Consider the following 20,824-nt stretch of genomic DNA (forward strand, 5'->3'; position numbering starts at 1 on the left):
TTTTTTTTTTGTTGTTGTTGTTGTTCTTCTTCTTCTTTCTCTAATTGCCTTAGGTATAAAGTTAGGTTGTTTATTTGAGATGTTTCTTGTTTCTTGAGGTAGGATTGTATTGCTAGAAACTTCCCTACTAGAACTGCTTTTGCTGCATTCCATAGGTTTTGGATCATCATGTGTTCATTGTCATTTGTCTCTAGGTATTTTTTGATTTCCTCTTTGATTTCTTCAGTGATCACCTGGTTATTTAGTAGCATATTGTTTAGTCACCAAGTGTTTGCATTTTTTACAGTTTTTTTACCTGTACTTGATATCTAGTCTCATAATGTTGTTGTCAGAAAAGATATTTTATACGAGTTCAATTTTCTTAAATTTACTGAGGCTTTATTTATGACCCAAGATGTGATCTATCCTGGAGAATGTTCCATGTGCACTTGAGAGGAAAGTGTATTCTGTTGTTTTGGGATGGAATGTCCTTTAAGTATCAATTAAGTCCACCTGGTCTACTGTGTCATTTAAAGCTTGTGTTTCCTTATTTATTTTAATTTTGGATGATCTGTCCATTGGTGAAAGTGGGGTGTTAAAGTCCCCTACTATTCTTGTGTTACTGTTGATTTCCCTTTTTATGGCTCTTAGCATTTGCCTTATGTTGGGTGCGTAAATATTTACAATTGTTATATCTTCTTCTGGTATTGATCCCTTGATCCTTATGTTTTGTCCTTCTTTGTCTCTTGTAATAGTCTTTATTTTAAAGTCTATTTTGTGTTATATGAGGATTGCTACTCCAGCTTTCTTTTGATTTCCATTTTCATGGAATATCTTTTTACATCCCCTCTCTTTCAATCTGCATGTGTCTCTGGGTCTGAAGTGGGTCTCTTATAGACAGCATATATACGGCCCTTGTTTTTGTCTCCATTCAGCCAGTCTATGTCTTTTGTTTGGGGCATTTAATCCATTTACATTTAAGGTAATTATCGATATGTATGTTCCTATTACCATTTTCTTAATTGTTTTGTTTTTGATTTTGTAGGTGTTTTCCTTCTTTTGTGTTTCCCAGCTAGAGAACTTCCTTTAGCATTTGTTGTAGAGCTGGTTTGGTGACCCTGAATTCTCTTGGCTTTTGCTTGTCTGTAAAGATTTTAATTTCTCTGTCAAATCTGAATGAGATCCTTGCTGGGTAGAGTAATCTTTGTTGTAGATTCTTCCCTTTCATCACTTTTAATATTTCCTGCCACTCCCTTCTGTCTTGCAGAATTTCTGCTGAAAGATCAGCTGTTAACCTTATGGGGATTCCTTTGTGTGTTATTTGTTGCTTTTCCCTTGCTGCTTTTAGTATTTTTTCTTTGAGTTTAATTTTTGATAGTTTGATTAATATTACTATTTCTCATATTAGAGAAGTTTTCAACTATAATCTCTTCAAATATTTTCTCGGACCTTTTCTTTTTCTCTTCTTCTCTAGGGATTCCTATAATTTGAATGTTGGTACATTTAATGTTGTCCCAGAGGTCTCTGAGACTGTCCTCAATTCTTTTCATTCTTTTTCTTTATTCTGCTCTGCGGCAGTTGTTTCGACTCTTCTATCTTCCAGGTCACTTATCCATTCTTTTGCCTCAGTTATTCTGTTACTGATTCCTTCTAGAGTATGTTTAATTTCATTTATTGTGTTGTTCATCATTGTTTGTTTGCTCTTTAGTTCTTCTAAGTCCTTGTTAAAAGTTTCTTGTATTTTCTCCATTATATTTCCGAGATTTTGGATCATGTTTACTATCATTATTCTGAATTGTTTTTCAGGTAGACTGCCTATTTCCTCTTCATTTGTTTGGTCTGGTAGGTTTTTACCTTCTTCTTCATCTGCTGCATATTTCTATGTGTTCTCATTTTGTTTAAGTTAATGTGTTTGGGGTTGCCTTTTCACAGGCTGCAAGTTCATAGTTCATGTTATTTTTGGTGTCTGCCCCCAGTGATTGAGGTTGGTTCAGTGGCTTGTGTAGGCTTCCGTGTTGGGGTGGGAGGGGACTGGTACCTGTGCTCTGGTGGGTGGGGCTGGATATTGTCCTTCTTGTGGGCAGGGCCGAATCTGGTGGTGTGTTTTGGGGTGTCTGTGAACTTAGTATGACTTTAGGCAGCCTCTCTGCTAATGGGTGGGTTTGTGTTCCTATCTTGCTAGTTGTTTCTCATGAAGTGTCTAGCACTGGAGCTTGCTGGAGGTTGGGTGGAGCTGGGTCTTAGTGTTGAGACAGATGTCTGGGAGAGCTCTCACTGATTAATATTACATGGGGCCAGGAGGGCTCTGGTGGACCAATATCCTGGATTCGACTCTCCCACCTCAGAGGCCCAGGCCTGACACCCGGCTGGAGCACCAAGAGTCTGCCAGCCACACGGCTTGGGAGAAAAGAAAAAAAAAAACAACGAACAGATAGAACCTCCAAACTGATGGTAAAACAAATCTAAACAGACAAACTCACAAAGAAACATGCACACACACACTCACAAAAAGAGAAGAAAAGAAAAAAGGAAAAGAACAACCAAACCAATAAATAAACACACCAGTGATAATAAGCACTAAAAACTAAACTAAGATAAACATGAAACCAAAAACAAATCAGACACAGAAAGCAAATCCCAAGTCTACAGTTGCTCCCTAAGTCCACTGTCTCAATTTTGGGAACATTCGTTGTCTATTCAGTTATTCCACAGATGTAGAGTTTATCAAGTCGATTGCGGGGATTTAATCTGCTCCTCCTGAGGCTGCACAGAGAAATTTCCCTTTCTCTTCTTTGTTTGCACAGCTCCTGGGGTTCAGCTTTGGTTTTGGCTCCACCTCAGCATGTAGGCCACCCTCAAGTTTCTGTTCCCCACCTAGTCAGGAGGGGGTCAAAGCAGTGGCTGATTAGGTCTCTTTTGCTCACTCAGGCCAGGGAGAGGGAGGGGCACCATAGCCATAATTGGAACGTGGGGCGAGCCTGCAGCGGCAGAGGCTGGCATGATATTGCAACAGCCTGAGGCACACCATGTGTTCTTCTGTGGAAATTGTCCCTGGCTCACAGGTCCCTGGCAGTGGTGTGCTGCACAGGCTCCTGAGGGTGTGTGGTAGTGTGACCTGTGCTTGCATACAGGATTTTTGGTGACAGCAGCAGCAGCATTAGCAGTCCATGCCCGTCTCTGGTGTTCGAGATGATAGCCGCAGCTCATGTCTGGCTCTGGAGCTCACTTAGGTCGTGCTCTGCCATCTATGGGCACACAGAACAGGAAGTCCCTTTCCTCACGCACCCCAAAACAATGGTCTCTTGCCTATCCAGCAGCTCCAGACTTTTTCCCGGACTCCCTCCTGGATAGCTGTGGCACACTAGCCCCCTTCAGGCTGTGTTCACGCAGCCAACCCCAATCCTCTCCCTGGGGTCAGACCTCCGAAGCCTGAGCCTCAGCTCCCAGCCCCCGCCCGCCCTGGCGGGTGAGCAGACAAGCCTCTCAGGCTGGTGAGTGCTGGTCGGCACCAATCCTCTGTGCAGGAATCTCTCCGCTTTGTCCCCTGCACCCCTGTTGCTGCGCTCTCCTCCATGGCTCTGAGGCTTCCTCCCTGCCCACCCCCCATCTCTGCCAGTGAAGGGTCTTCCTAGTGTGTGGCAACTTTTCCTCCTTCACAGCTCCCTCCCAAAGGTGCAGGTCCTGTCCCTATTCTTTTGTCTCTGTTTATTCTTTTTTATTTTGCCCTACCCAGGTACGTGGGGAGTTTCTTGCCTTTTGCGAGGTCTGAGGTCTTCTGCCAGCATTCAGTAGGTGTTTTGTAGGAGTTGTTCCACATGTAGATGTATTTTTGATGTATTTGTGGGGAGAAAGGTGATCTCCACATCTTACTCCTCTGCCATATTGAAGGTCTCTTTAATTTAATTTTTAGAAATTCCTGCTTATAACTCATTTAGAGGACATAAGACCAGAATAGATTGGCCTTATAAATTGCTTATAAACTCACCCAGAGGCCAGAGCAAAAACTAACACGATTAAAACCAAAATACCACTATTTACAATAACCAAGACATGGAAACAACCTAAATGTCCATCAACAGATAAATGGATAAAGAAGATGTGATGTATATATACAATGGAATATTGCTCAGCCATAAAAAATAATGAAATAATGCCATTTGCAGCAACATGGATGGACCTAGAGATTATCATACTAAGTGAAATAAGTCTGAGAAAGACAAATATTATGTGATATCACATATATAGACTCTAAAATACAACACAAATGATATTTATGAAACAGAAACAGACTCACACACATAGATAACAAACTTATGGTTACCAAAGTGGGAGGGATAAATTAGTAGTTTGTGATTAAAATATACACACTGCTATATATAAAATAGATATACACCAAGGACTTTCTGTATAGTACAAGGAACTACACTCAATATCTTGTAATAACCTACAATGGAAAAGAATCTAAAAAAGAATATATATATGTATAACTGAATCACTTTGCTGTACACCTGAAATTAACACAACACTGTAAATCATCTACATTTCAATAAAAATTTTAAGAAAACAAAGATCCATGTGGTCTGGGTATAAATAACTCCTAAGGCATGCATCACTTTTCTCAGTGTGCTGATATCTTTCTGTAGATTGTTGTTTCAGAGTGTGACATAGGTGGCAAGAGTGAGTCGTTTGGACCAAGTGCCACCTAGAAAAGTCTAGGCCAAGAAAGGTATTTATTCTGTTTTTGGGGAAAATGATGAAGTCGATTTTAAATGGTGACTCCTACTTGTTCAGGCAAGCGGTGGAGAGAGGAACGCATCTAACAAGAGATTGAAAAATATGTCTCTATTTCCCTTTGGCATAAAATCAATGACACACAGTCAGAGACACATAAGAGACTTGTGCCCCAGCCTAGAGCTTGACCAGTGGCCTCACCAGACAGGCCTGGGTTGGCAGTGTGAAATGGAGAGGTGTGTAAGTCATTCCAACTCCTCTGCAGTTAAAGTATGCGTAAATGCAACAGAATGAGCTTGTACGCATGTCCATTGTGTTCCACTAATATCAGCTGACTTTGCATTTTTTGGAAATTCTGGTTTACAGAATATAGTATCATGGGTAGGATTTTCAGATATCTGAGACTTTTCTCAGTTTTTTTCCTTCTAAAAAATATAATTTTAGAGTGCTTAGGATACGCTAGGCACTGTGAAATTTTTATTTAATTCTCTCAGAAAACTTATAAGGTTATAGTTCATTATAACAATTTTATAATTTTTTAGATAATGTAACAGAGGCATGGGAGAGACTCAGAATCACAGAGCTAACAAATGGTATAGACTCACCTCAAACTCCTAAGGTTCTGCTCATAACCACTGTTCCATAATGCCTAGAGAAGAAAATACTGCAAATTTTATTTAACTGTCTACTTTTGGAAGAAAACTTTCTTAGTAGCTTCAATCACTAAGAATAGCATTGACTGAGAACCTTGTTCTTCAAACCAGGTCCTGGGCCTTTGGCAAGGGGGCTAATGTGTCCCTTAATGTGTCTGTTCCACCCTCAAATCTGATGAGCAGTTCTTCTGAAGGTGTTACACAGAGCTGGGTACAAATCCTGCCTCTACCACTTACAGGCTGTCTTTTCTTGACCAAGTCATTTGCCCCCTCCAAGCCTCAGCTTGCTCATCTGTAAAATGGGCACAATGATAATTTTATCCTTATAGTGCTGTGTGGAATATTAAATGAGAGGAGATAGGCATGGAGCTGAGCACAAGACCTGAAACATCCTGGACGCTCAATTCAATACTGAGAAAATGGAAAAGTTGAAAAAGAAAGCATTGCGAGACTCATAGGAAGTCTTATAAAAAAGGTTAACTTGAAAAATATCTGCTGCAGTCCTTGTGGACAGAAATGTACATATAAAGTAGCCACATTTGTCCATGTAGCTTGTCTATAGAGAACACATGGCTAATTTTGGCCCCTGTACAAATTCCAAGGCAGACCACAAGATAACTCATGCATATCTTGAGATTTCTCACAAATACCATAGCTCCACAGCATATGCAATCCCAGTCCAGATGGTTCAATCTCCCTCAATTCCCTCTCCACCTCCGCTTCTCCCAAAAGTTACTGGAGCACACCTGGCCCTGTGGCTTAAATCTCAGCTGAAATTAGGCTAATCCCTGGGGCACTTTCCTGGAAATCCAGCTGCATCCCTCATTCCCTTCAAGTCATAACAAGTGAGCAAGCCCTTCCTCCTCTGCCATTCTGAGAAAATTCTCCCACAGAGTTGGAGATAAGAATTTGGCATGGTGACATTTCCAGAAAATACACAGCATTGCTCTGAGCTGTGCGTAACCTTTATCCACACTTCTGCCAGATTTTCTTGAAGGAAAATGTTTTTAAAGGCCCAATCTTTCCTAATAAGATAATTTAGACTCAAAGAAGAATAATCATAGGTGATTATTTAGTGTTTGACTGAATTTTAAAGTTTAGCATTTAACTTCTTTGATTCTCATGCTAATCCTGTAATAGGTAGAGAACCTATTTTTAGAGATTTTAGAGGTAAAATATACCTCTTTAGAAAATAGTTCTGCTGGGTACTTTGGAAAAGGATTGAGATTTTGCTCATTTATAAAGAGAAAACTGGAAAAAAAAGTGTACTATTTCTGGTGTGGGAAATGTATGAAAAAATATTCTACTAACATGGTAAGTCAACCCTTCCTCTTATTTTAATGAAGTATAGTTTATTTACAATATTATATTAGTTTAGGTTGTACAACAGAGTGGTTCAATATTTTTATAGACTATATTTCATTTAAAGTTATTATAAAATATTTGCTATATTCCCTGTGCTGTACAATCTATCCTTGTAGCTTATTTACTTTATACATAGTAGTTTGTACCTCTTAATCCCCTCCCTCTATCTTGCCCCCCCTTTCCTCTCTTCACTGGTAACCACTGGTTTGTTCTCTGTATCTGTGAGTTTGTTTCATTACATTCATTTATTTGTTTTATTTTTTAGATTCCACATAAAAGTAAAAACATACAATATTTGTCTTTGTATGACTTATTTCACTAAGCATGGTATCCTCCATGTTCATCTATGTTGTTGCAAATGGCAAAATTTCATTCATTTTTTATGGCTGAGTAATATTTCATTGTGTGTGTGTGTGTGTATGTGTGTGTAATATCTTCTTTATCCATTCATCAGATGGTGGACACTTAAGTTACTTCCATATCTTGGCTATTGTAAATAATGCTGCTATGAACATTGGGCCAGTGGCCTCACCAGACAGGCCTGGGTTGGCAGTGTGAAATGGAGAGGTGTGTACAAAATCTCATGTATCATACAAAATCTAATGTATCTTTTCAAATTAGTGTCTTCACTTTCCTCAGATACATACCCAGGAGTGGGATTGCTGGATAATATGGTAGTTCAGTTTCTAGTTCTTTTGTGTGTGGAAACTCCATACCGTTTTCTATAGTGGCTGCACCAATTTACATTCCCACCAACAATGTAGGAGGGTTCTCTTTTCTTCACATCCTCACCAGCATTTGTTATTTTTGACTTTTTGATGATGGCTATTATGAGAGGTGTGAAGTGATATCTCACTGTGGTTTTGATCTGTATTTCTCTGATGATTAGCAAAGTTGATCATCTTTTCATGTGCCTGTTGGCCATCTGTATGTCTTCTTTGTAAAAAGGTCTCTTCAGGTCTTCTGCTCTTTTTTCGATTGGGTTGTTTTTTTGATAACAAGTTCTACAAGCCCTTTATATATGTTGAATATTAACCTCTTATCAGTCATATCATTTGCAAATATCTTCTCCCATTCAGTAAGTTGTATTTTTGTTTTGTCAATGGTTTCCTTTGCTGTGCAAAAGCTTTTAAGTTTCATTAGGTCCCATTTCTTTATTTTTGCTTTCTTTTTTCTTTGCCTTAGGAGCCAGATCCAAAAAATTATTGCTACAATTTATGTCAAAGAGTGTTTTGCCTATGTTCTCTTGTAGGAATTTTGTGGTTTCTGTCTTACATTGAAGTGTTTAATCCATTTTGAGTTTATTTTAGTATATGGTATGAGGAAATTTTCTAATTTCATTGCTTTACATGTAGCTGTCCAGTTTTCCCAGTACCACTTATTGAAGAGGCTCTTTTCTCCATTGTATACTCTTGCCTCCTCTGTTGTAGATTAATTAACCATAAGTATGTGGGTTTATTTCTGGGCTTTCTATTCTGTTCCATTGATCTATGTGTCTGTTTTTGTGCCAGTAGCTTGCTGTTTTGATTATTGTAGCTTTGTAGTATAGTCTGAAGTCTGGGATAGTGGTATCTCCAGCTTTGTCCTTTTTTTCTCAATATTACTTTGGCTCTTCAGGCTCTTTTGTGGTTTCACATGAATTTTAGGATTATTTGTTCTAGTTTTGTGAAAAATGTCATAGATATTTTGGTAGAGATTGCTTTAAATCCATAGATTGCTTTGGATAGTGTGGACATTTTAACAATATTAATTCTTCTAATCCACGAACATGGGCTATCTTTCCATTTATTTGTATCATCTTTAATTTCCTTTATTCAACAATGTTTTATAGTTTTCAATGTATAGGTCTTTCACCTCCATGGTTAAGTTTATTTATAGGTATTTTATTCTTTTTGATGTGATTTTAAACACGATTGTTTCTTGCTTTCTCTTTCTGATAGTTCATTATTAGTGTATAGAAAAGCAACAGATTTCTGTGTATTAATCTTTTATCATGCAACTTTACTGAATTCATTTATTAGTTCTAATGGTTTTTTGGTGGAGACTTTAGAGTTTTCCATATATAGTATATTGTCATCTACAAACTGAGATAATTTTACTTCTTCCCTTCCAATTTGGATGCCTTTTATTTCTTTTTCTTGTCTGATTACTGTCACTAGGATTTCCAATACTATGTTAAATAGAAGTGGCAAGAGTGGGTATCCTTGTCTTGTTCCTGAATTTAGAGTAAAACCTTTCAGCTTTTCATCGTTGCATATGATGTTAGCTGTGGGTTTGTCATAAATGACCTTTATTATGTTAAGATATGTTTCCTGCATATCCACATTTTTTGCTTTGTTTTGTTTTGTTTGCTTTTAATTTATTTTTTTTAATTGAAGTATAGTTGATTTACAATGTGTTATTTTCAGGTGTAGATCAAACTGATTCACTTATATGTGTGTGTGTGTGTGTGTGTGTGTGTTGTATACATATATATAGATTTTTTCAGATTCTTTTCCCATGTAGGTTATTACAAAATATTTATAGTTCCCTGTGCTATAAAGTTTTTATCATGAGTGTATGTTGAATTTTGTCAAATGCTTTTTCTGCATCTATTGAGGTGATCATGTGATTTTTGTCCTTCCTTTTGTTAGTGTGGTGTATCACACTGATTGATTTGTGAATATTGAACCATTGTTGCATTCCTGGCATAAATTCCACTTGATCATGGTGTATGATCCTTTTTATATATTGTTGAATTAGGTTTGCTACTATTTTGTTGAGGATTTTTGCATGTATATTCATCAGAGATATTGACCTGTAATTCTCTTTTTTTTGTAGTGTCTTTTTCTGGCTTTGGTATCAGGGTAATTTTGGCCTCCTGGAATGAATTTGGGAGTGTTCCCTCCTCTTCAATTTTTTGGAATAGTTTGAGAAGGATAGGTATTAGCACTTTGTTGTATGTTTGGTAGAATTCCCCCATGAACCTAATCAGTTCTGACATTTGTTTGCTGGGAGCTTTTTGATTACTAATTCAATTTTACTACTAGTGACCACTCTGTTCAGACTGTGTATTTTTTTCTGATTCTGTCTTGGAAGATTGTATGTTTCTAGAAATTTATCCATTTCTTCTATGTTGTCTAATTTGTTGACATGTAACTGGGTTTTTTCTTTAATTTTTATAGGAGTATAGTTGATTTACAATGTTGTGTTACTTTCTTCTGTACAGCAAAGTGAATCAGTTATACATATACATATATCCACTCTTTTTTTAGATTCTTTTTCCATATAGGTCATTTCAGAGTATTGAGTAGAGTTCCCTGTGTGATATAGTAGGTCTTTATTAGTTATCTATTTTATATATAGTAGTATGTATGACATGTAACTATTGATTGTAGAATCTTATGATGTTTTGTGTCTCTGTGATATCAGTTGTAATTTCTCTTTTTTCATTTCTACCCCTTCCTCTTCTACCAGAACATTTATGAAATGCTTTTCCTTATGTTTTAACAAAGTGTGTTGATTGGCCTTTTTTAAAAAGCAAAAATGGAGATCCTGGTGGCAGAGCAGGTAATGATTAATAAATTCCAGGATTGTAAACTCAAAAGGAAAGAAATGTCCATTTAACTAATCTTCACACATCCTGATACACTATTGCCAAGAACTCTAGAAGAGGTTTGGGCAGTATTTTAGGGCTAAAGTATATTATATAGCACCCATTGCATAGACAAATATATTTATGCTTTTGTCTGTACTTCCAGTTTTATATTTAGCAATTAAGAATCTTGATATTTATCAAAAATTCTAAGAATTTGAAACTAGGTTCTTGATGGAGGATTGGAGGTGCATAGATTTCAAACAGCTCATGAAATGTAACATCCTGTTCAATAACTATGAATGTATTAATAAAGGAATAGTCTGGTACATTAATGACCAGTTCTTAGTCCTTTGTAAGAAGAGAGAGAACATAGGAATATCTCAAACAAGATGGTTAGTTCTCATGTATTAGAAATGCCCAAGGTGAAGTAAGAGGAACTGGATTTACCTACCAATTGAAATAACCGAAAGAAAATATATATATATATATACATATGAAATGGAACAACAATTGTCAGGACACTGGACTTCAGGAAATAAAATGATCCCTGAGAGATGAGAAACCAATGAGATGAACCCTGTGATTTCTCCTGCTTACTGCTAAAAGAGAGTTTCCAGGCCATGGTTCAGGAAGGGGAATTCGGGTGGAACCCAGCGCACTCCTTGAGATGAGGAAACAGAGCTGAGAGTCTAGGAAGACCAAGGTGGTAAGAATTCACAGGACAGAACACCAGAGAGGAAAGAGCTGTGCAGAGAGAGACACCCAGAGCTCTGAAGAGGATGCCTCTTCATCATTCATCAGAGTGCTGATAGCATGAGCATTGAGGAAATGACCCGAGCATGGGGGAACATTCTTCTGAAAGGATTAGAGGATAATGCCCATTGCTCACAGGGCCAGGGATAGTGCCTGTTACCGCCAGAGAGACTGGAAAAACTCATAATTCATAGAGTACTGGGAAGAAAATTCAGGAAGATCTTGCTTCAGTAGTGGGGAATAAGTAGCCTTAAATTAAGTAACACTCTGGACATACCTAACAAATCATAACAGCAAGTCCCAAAAAGATCAAACCATTTTCATGTAACTTGACTGCCTCCCAAAACAAATCATATGGATATTTATAAGAATATAAAACTATCCCATATCCAACAAGGCAAATTTCATAATGTCTGGCATAAAAAGCAGAAAGAACCCATCATCAAAAAAGCACAATCACTGAAAACCAAATCAGAACTGACAAAGATGTTAGAATTAACAAAGAAATTAAAACAGTTATTGTAACTATACTCCATATGTTAAAAAGTTGAGACATGGAAAATGTAAAAAAAAAAAATTAAATAGAATTTGTAGAGATGAAAGCTGCAGTGCCTAGGATGAACAATACACTGGATGGGATTAATGGGAAATTAGATTTGGTAAAAGAAAAGACTAGTGACCTTGAAGATATAGCCATAGAAATTATCCAAAATAAAACTCAAGGAGAATAAAGACTTAAAAAAAAAAAGACCCTCAGTGGGTTTCAATACCTCTCTCAATAACTGACAAAAGAATAGACAGAAAATCAGCAGGAATATCATAGGCCTGAACAACAGTATCAGTTAATTTGACCTAATTGATATTAATAGAACACTGCACACAAAATAGCAAATACACATTCTTTTCAAGTACATGTGAAACATTTACCAAGATAGACCATACTGTAGACCATAAAACAATTCTCAAAATTTGTAAGGTTTCAAATCATTCCAAATATATCCTCTGACCAAAACAGAATTAAGTTGAAATCAATAGTAAGAAGATCTTTGAAAAATCCCCAAGTATTTGGAAACTAAATAAAGCACTTCTAAATAATCCATGGTCAAAGAAAAAACCAAAGGGGAAATTAGCAAGTATTTTGAAATGAATGAAAATAAAATCACAATATACTAGAATTTGTAAGATTCCTCTAAAGCAGTACTTAGGATGTCATTCATAGCATTAAATGCCTATACTGATAAAGAAGAAAGGTTTCAAATCAATGACCTCAACTTTCATCTTAAGAAATTAGAAAAAGAAGAACAAGTTAAACCTAAGGTAAGGAGAAGAAAGGAAGTAATAAAATTAAAGCAGAACTCAATGAAATAGAAAAGAGAAAATCAATAAAACCAGAAGTGTTTTTTTGATAAGATCAATTAAATTGATAAACCCGTAGTCAAACTCACCAGTAAAAAAGAGAAAACACAAATTACCAATATCAGGAATGAGAGAGGAGAAATATTCTACAGATATTAAAAGGATAATCAGGGAATATTATAAACAGTTTTTGCCTATAAGTTAGACATTTTAGGTGAAATAGGCAAATTAGTTGCAATGCATGAATTACCAAGCCTCACTCAAGGAGAAGTAACCTAAATATTCCTAAACCTATTAAAGAAATTGAATTTGTAGTTCAAAACTTTCCATAAAGAAAACTCCAAGCCCAGATGACTTCACTGGTGTCTTCAACAAAACATTTAAGGAAGAAATAATACCAATTCTGCATAAACTCTTCCAGAATATTAAATAGGAAGGAATGCTTCCAAACTCATTCTTTGAGGCCAAAACCAGACAAATACATTACAAGAAAAGGAACCTACAGACCAACATTCCTCGAGAACATAAATGCAAAAATTCTAAACAAAATGTTAGCAAATCAAATCCAACAATATTAGCTTGATGTGGCAATCATTATACAAGGTATACTTATATCAAAACATTGTACACTTTGTTATTATTTTATTCAATTTTTAAAATTTTTTATTGGAATATAGTTGATTCACAATGTTGTGTTAGCTTCAGGTGTACATCAAAGTAATTCAGTTATACATACATATATATGTATATCTATATATTCTTTTAAAAATCCTTTTCTAGTATAGGTTATTACAAGATATTGAGTATAGTTCCCTGTGCTATACAGTAGGCCTTGTTGGTTATCTATTTTACATATAGTAGTGTGTATATGTTAATCCCAAACTCCTAATTTATCCCTTCCCCCTCCCTTTCCCCTTTGGTAACCATAAGTTTCTTTTCTGTGTCTGTGAGTCTATTTCTGCTTTTGTAAATAAGTTCATTTGTATCATTTTTTTAGATTCCACATATAAGCAATATCATATGATGTTTGTCTTTCTCTGTCTGACTTACTTCACTAAGTATGATCATCTCTAGATCCATCCATGTTGCTGCAAGTGGCATTATTTTATTCTTTTTTCATGGCTGATTACTGTTCTATTGTGTATATATAACATATCTTCTTTATCCATCCGTCAATGGACACTTAGGTTGCTTCCATGTCTTGGTTACTGTAAATAGTGCCGCTATGAACATTGGGGTGCATGTATCCTTTTAAATTATAGTTTTCTCCAGATATATGCCCAGGAGTAGGATCACTGGATTATATGGTATTTCTATGTTTAGTTTTTTAAAGAACTTCCATACTGTTCTCCATAATGGCTGCACCCATTTACATTCCCACTGACAATGTAAGAGGGTTCCTTTTTCTCCACACCCTCTCTAGCATTTCTTATTTGTATACTTTTTGAAGAACGTTGTACACTTTAAATATATAAAAAAATTTTTTTGTCAGAAGAAAATCCTACAATAGGTAAAAAAACATAATGTGGAGTTGACCCCAGGAATGCAGAGATCATTGAGCATTCAGAAGTCATCTGATAGTATTTGCCTTGTTAATAACGTTATCCGTGGTGTTGTTTTTCTGCATTCTATTTCAATATTAAACTTTTGTGGCATTTATACAGGTTAATCAATTCATTTGTGAGTGTGGTTGCTGTGAGGATTAAATAAAGTAATAGATGCAAAGCATGAATAATGGGCCAAGCACAATTGGACAGTAATAAGTTTTTGCCAGTTAGGAATCTACTTCTTGCTTGATTAGGTCCACAAACATACTTCTTTCATAGAAAAAAATGAACATTGACCATGTCCTCCTGTCTTTCTGAGCTGCCATTTCCTGTTGTGACCTTACCAACCAGCCATCGTCCCTATGACTGTAGACATGGCTTCATGACCCTTTGGAGCAGAGCCACTTGAAGTGCTGGCCTCCAACAAGATAAGAAGGTAGCATCAGAGTGTAACTGGGGCATTGTTTCCTTCCTTGAGAAGGTCTTGATACAAAAAATAAATAAATAAAATAAAATTAGATGAAATAATTTGTGTGCTTAGTGATGTAGTTGACTTATATCATGGTGCAAGTTTCTTATCTTGTCATGGGCCAATAAGCTGTTTGAGGACTGGTACTTTGAGTACCAAGGTCTTAAAGTATGTCATGTCTTACACAGAATTTGGATTCTAAAGTCAGCATTTATACTACTTCTCATGACATCATACTATGGTGCATATTTTAAGCATGTATATAAAGATGACATCAATAAATGTGACTTTGACATATTTACTTCTCTTTTAGGGTCATTACATATAATGAAATCTCATGCAGTATGCACTCCAAATTTTGTAACCATGTGGCGTGCACTAAAAATCGCTGTATGTTTTTCACCTTGCATACGAAAATAGCTGGAGGATCCATCAATCCTTTGACAAAGATCAAAGATGGGGTAGCAAATAGGTTTCTTCACATGTGAGAATACCTGTCAAGTGGTAATGGCTCTCCGCATACTGTGTAGAGATGTACTTAGAGAATGCATCTGGGAACAAGTACTGATATTGATTAGTAACGTATGCCATGGGTGTGAGAATGAAGTATGACAACACCTCATGCTGTGTATTGCCATTCTTGGCTAGGAGTTTCAAGGTTTCCCTTCTACTAAAAGTAGTGACTTGAGTTATTCTATTTCAGGACAGGAAAGCCATGGCAGAAAAGAAGAACCAGGTCTTACTTATGAACTCAGAGATGCCTCTCTTCAAGAATATTACATGGATGTGGCTTTTCTCATAGATGCTTCCCAAAGAATAGGAAATGATGAGTTTCAGGAAGTGAAAGCTTTTATAACCTCAGTGCTTGATTACTTTCACTTGGCCCCAGATCCACTGATCTCCACCTTGGGAGACAGAGTGGCAGTCCTGACCTACTCTCCTCCAGGCTATATGCCCAACACAGAAGAAAGCCCCATCTACCTAGAATTTGATTTGGTTACTTATAACAATATACACCAAATGAAACATCATCTCCAAGACTCCCTTCAACAGCTCAATGGAGATGTTTTTATTGGCCATGCCCTACAGTGGACAATTGACAATGTCTTTGTAGGAACCCCCAACCTGAGGAAAAACAAAGTTATCTTTGTTATATCTGCTGGTGAAACCAACCCTTTAGACAGGGAAGTCCTAAGAAATGTATCTCTGAGAGCCAAGTGTCAGGGCTACTCCATATTTGTGTTTTCCTTTGGTCCTCTACACAATGACAAGGAATTAGAAGAATTAGCCAGCCACCCACTGGATCATCACTTAGTCCAGCTTGGCCGAACCCACAAGCCAGATTTGAACTATATCGTCAAATTTGTCAAGCCATTTGTTCATTCAATCAGACGTAAGTCATTAAAGTTTTTCTCTTCTGTTGCTTTTCCAATAGATACCTCTTTGCACAATACACCAGTTGACTTAGTAACATGATTCTCACTTCAGTCAAGAGTGGTGGAGTCTAGGTGTCAGTAGGAGGCAATGAGAAAACCACAGAGAAAATCCCAGGTCCTAGTGACCTTGAGCTCTGCTGTCCCACTGTCAGGGTCTTTGCCAGAAAGTGAAAAGTGTCTTTTAACCCTAATCTGTGTTTACTATGTGCCAAGTTTTTTAAAGAATTGTATCATTTAATCCTCAGGACAGACCTCTAAGGAAAGTAGTACTATCCCCATTTTACAAGTGAGAAAACTGAGGTTCACAGACATTAAATCAACTGCTCAAAATCTGACAGTTAATAGTTGGCAAATTCTAGACTCAATCCTATGCGTTCTGACCCCAGAGCTGTGCTCTTATCCATTAAATGATACATCAATTACTAAAGCTTTAATAAAGTATTACAGTGGTATCACTGTAATAAATAATACCCCACTGCCACCACCCTCCACCCACTCCAAGGACTTCTGTTTCATCGTGTCACTGTAAATCAACTTTGCTTCTGACTTGAATTCTTAAGAGCCATGGGGACAAATCTCTTCTAGAGCCTCTGTCTCAGACAGCTGGCTCAGGGACAGCCAGGCAAGGGGTTTAAGGGAGTTTTTTCACAGTAGGCATTTGAGAGAGGCTTCCCAGCCTCTGTCCATGTGCTGTAATTCCAGACATGATTATAGTAGCAAACCTAAGATCTTGTAGCATCAAGCAAGTCCGGGCCTGTGCCGGGAATTAGGAGTGTGACAGAGGCCACCCTGAATGGTTGTCTGTAGCTCCTGCAAGTTTAATGGGGAATCAGAGAGATGCAGATTTTCTGGCACTCATAAAGCCCAGGGCTCATGGAACCGTCAGCATCTTGGCACTCAGGATTTATATTTAGTGGCAAGCTTGTCACTTGCAAAAAAATGATGCCTTCTTCCAACCTCAAGATAAATAGGGCAGCCAATTTCAATAGTTAATGCTGTCTTCTAGAAATATCTTCCTTTTAGAGTGAGAGAACCAGATGTCATAAGGGATTAAGAGATATCTTTGAATTATATTGCAAGCCTGTGACACACAGAGCATGAAAATTTTTGACTCAATCACTGCTATATCTCACTGACTTTGCCAACAAGGTATTGCAAAGTCAGAAGGTTCATATTTTGCTGAGTCCGTTATAAAATTAACTTGCTCTTGGAAACACCTCCAACCACAGGAAAAGATGAACTGACTTTGGGTGATAGAATGTGGAAGGGTAAAATTTAGACTAACCACCCACTCTCTCTCCAGGTGCCATCAACAAATATCCCCCTGCAGATATGAGACCCAAATGTGTTAACATCACCTCTCCCAACCCAGAGAATGGTGGCACAGAAAACACTGTATTGTGAGTTGACAAATTCACAATTTGGGTAATACTACCACTGGAAACAGTCCTTAAGAAAACAATTTGAAAGAAATGGCATTTTAGTTTTCAGGATGCAAGTTTGGTTGTGGGGTGTATGGGTGTGTGTGGGGGGGGGTGTTTTAAATGTTCCTGATTTGTAACAACACCACAGATCTGGTGTTAATAGTACATAGAATATGATCCATATTCGAAAGAACCATGTTTCCAATTTTTTAGCTTTTATGAAAAAAGAGACCCCTATTAATGCCTTATTAGTAACTATATAATATCATTCAAATATTGGGTACTGTTAAAACAGAAAACATATAATATCAAAGGTTAGATGTAATAGCTTTAGAGCAGAAGAAAAAGATGAAAAAGAAAAACTCACAAAGCAGCAACAAAAACGTTTGCTGTTTCAAAAACAGAACCCATATGGAGACTAGCAGGAAGAATTCGTTTAAGTTTGATTTCGCAAAGTCCAACACTAAGTACTCAGTAAAAATTCAGTGATGAAAATAATACTGGTTTGGAGCCCTAAACCATGGGCACAAATGTCTAATTTCCCTTTGGAATTAAAAAGTTGCCCCTCAGTCAAATTTCATCCACAAACTGCATTTGGACTATTCCAATAACATGCATAAAATTGATTCCTGTTACATTATCTGTGTATCTACAATGAATCCTGAAAGGGACTTGGTTAACATATTTTTCATCATTTTTCTCTGTCACTTCAACCTTCTTCCTGAGGTATATGAAATAGAGATGGAGAACATCTCCATCTCTATTTGGGTGAGCCCAAATAGAGGGCTCACCAAGTGAGCCTTTGGATGAATTAGATTCTCAGCAGCAGCATTTCTTTGAATTAGGGAACGGTCAGAGTAACAGTTCTGGGACCACCACTGATTTGATCCAGAGGTTATACATGCTCTTTTCAACTTTTCTGATGATGAAAGACAGGGAAGAGGCACATTCAGAAGAAATTACAGCTCCAGCAAATGTCAGACAAGATGAAAAATGTAACCTGAGTGCATTAGAGTTGACAACTCTGAAATACCCTTGTTTGTTTGGATTTTCCCTGGTAGAAGATGAGCGATGAGAACTCATGGAGACAAATAGAGATTGTAGAATAGAGGGGCTTATTAACTAGGGCTACAAGGGTCCCCAAAACAAGGGGGCAAGAAGATAAAACTCTAGGAGGGCAAAAAAAGGAGCCACTGGCCTTGACAAAACCAGAACTAGATATAAATGCCTGGGGTGGGTCAAGGAATAGAAATGTAAGAGGGAGAAGAGTAAGGACCACAAGTTCTGGGGGAGCAGGAGGAACCCTGCATTCTTGTGGAGATGGGATAGGAGAGGAACTGAGCGGCAGGCCTTCAGAATTTGAAGACTCAGGGTCTGCTTTCTCCCTTGATGGCCAGGGCTTTCCTTGTCTGAGATCTAAGCTCCTGGCCAAGCCCCAGCACAGTGGAACCCGGAGAGGACAAGGCTTCTATGGTTCTGAGATCTCTGTGTGCTTATTAGGCTGTGTGGGGAAGTGGCCGTGGACGTATAGCTAAAGAGAAAATAGGAGATGGAGAAGAGGCAGGCATAGTCAGTTCGAGGGCAGCTGTTCACAGTCTCTGCTATGTATCAAAATCATGGGAGAAGTTATTTTAAAATAAACATTCCTGGGTGCCTACTAACACTGAAAATGTGCATATCCTATGACCCAACAATGTTACCCCAATGTATATATCCCAATGTATATAACAAAAAAATATATATTCGCTAAGGGTCAGGTACTAGAATGTTCATAACAGAACTATTTGTAGTGGCCTTAAAGTGGGAACAAAAATGCCCAACTGCACATATGATAAATGTTGGTATAATTATGCAATAAAACACTATATATGTATGCAGTATGTATGTAAAATACTATATATGTATGTATACTTCATATATATACATATATACAATGTATCTTATGTTATATATGGTATATACTATATTAATATAATATAATAATATTATATTAATAATATAATATAATAATCCTTTTGATTCTACTAAGCTTATCATTTTCAGCCAAAAACTACCTTGAAATATCTAACAGAACTGATTCAATCAGGATTTATAGTAGTGTTTTCCAAACTTGTATGCACATTAGAATCACCTGTGCAGCTTCTAAAAAATATGGATGCCTGTGTCTCAACCCCAGAGAATGTGATTTAATTGATGTGGAGTGTTGGGTGAACTATGGAATTGTCAGCCAATATCCAGCTGATTATAATGTATAGACACGTTTGAGAAATGCAGATTTATAAGGTTCCTTCCTGTGCTTACACTGTTAATTATATCCCCTGCTATGGACTAGATTGTGTGCCCCAAATTCATATGTTGAAGCCCTAACACACACACCCCCGCCGCCGCCATGTGGCTGTATTGGAGGTAGGACCTTTAAGGAGGTGATTAAGGCTAAGTGAAGTCATAAGGGTGGAGGCCTGGTCTGATGGAAGTGGTGTAATTATAAGAGAAAGAGACACCAGGACTCTCCAGCATGTGAGAACACAAAAAGGAGGTGGCTGTCTGCGAGCCAGGAAGAGAGCTCTCACCATGAACGAAATTGGCTGGTTCCCTGATCTCAGACTTCCCAGCCTCCGGAACTGTGAGAAAATAAATTACTGCTGTTCAAACCACCCAGTCTATTGTATATGTTATGGCAATCTGAGCTAAGACATCCTCTTTTACATCCACCCACTCTGCCTCTGATTTACCCCGAGTCCTTCCTCCCAGAGTCGGGAAAGCACACTGAATCAGGAGTTGCTAGACCAGGGACATGTCCAAGTACAGCACTAAACCTCTCTAAGCTTCAGTTTCTCCATCGGCATAGGAAGAATATTAATTCCTGTCTCCTACTTTTGGAGGGGAACCAATGAGGTCATGTTTATGAAATTGCCGTGTAAACGTGGAGCTCTGTGCCTGGATGAACTACATCAGTACCTGCCACTTTCCCTTACTCAACTCAACTTTCCCTTACTCCCTTACTCCCTTCCACCCCCCTACTTGATTTCTCACTTGTGTCCCTTCCTCAGTGTCACCTTCCCAGTGCATCCTCTCCCCCATCCAGTCACCAGTCACTTGACCTCACTCCAATTTCCTCCTATCAGAGTTGTCCTTTAGAATAGATACGTTGGCAACAAATTCTCTTAGTTTTCCTTTATCTGGAAATGTATTTATTTTGCCTTGACTTTGGACAGCTATTTTCGTTGGGTATAAAATTCTGTGTTCACAGTTCTTTTCACTCAGCACTTTAAAGAAAAATGGCTACTGTTATTTGACTTCCATGGCTTCTGATAAGAAATCTACAGTTGTTTCAATAATTGTTCCTTTCTTTTGTAACATGTACTTTTTCTCTAGCTGCTTCCAGATTGTTTCTTTATCTTTTGTTTTCAGCAGTTTGATTATGATATGTCTGAGTGGGTTTTTCTTTGAGCTTTTAAAATCTGTAATATTATGTCTTTTACCAATTTGGGAAGTTTTGGCCATTATTTCCTCAGTTTTTTTTTCTGAATGAAT

The 20,824-nt window shown here is 37.5% G+C and overlaps 1 protein-coding gene across 1 annotated transcript in view; it reads left to right on the forward strand.

Annotated features, from left to right (window-relative positions):
• COL6A5 (collagen type VI alpha 5 chain) overlaps nt 1-17,270 on the forward strand; it is a gene marked incomplete at both ends in the record, with an annotated part of 107,889 nt that extends 90,619 nt beyond the window's left edge. The window contains 2 exons of the mRNA XM_082655016.1: nt 15,134-15,823; nt 17,170-17,270. Of these exons, the coding sequence (XP_082511142.1) occupies nt 15,134-15,823; nt 17,170-17,270 (791 nt within the window). The remainder of the gene's footprint in view (nt 1-15,133; nt 15,824-17,169) is intronic.
• Between the last annotated feature and the right edge of the window lie 3,554 nt (nt 17,271-20,824).

Source organism: Grampus griseus (genome assembly GCF_964374135.1).
Source record: "Grampus griseus genome assembly, chromosome: 5".
Lineage (NCBI taxonomy): Eukaryota > Metazoa > Chordata > Mammalia > Artiodactyla > Delphinidae > Grampus > Grampus griseus.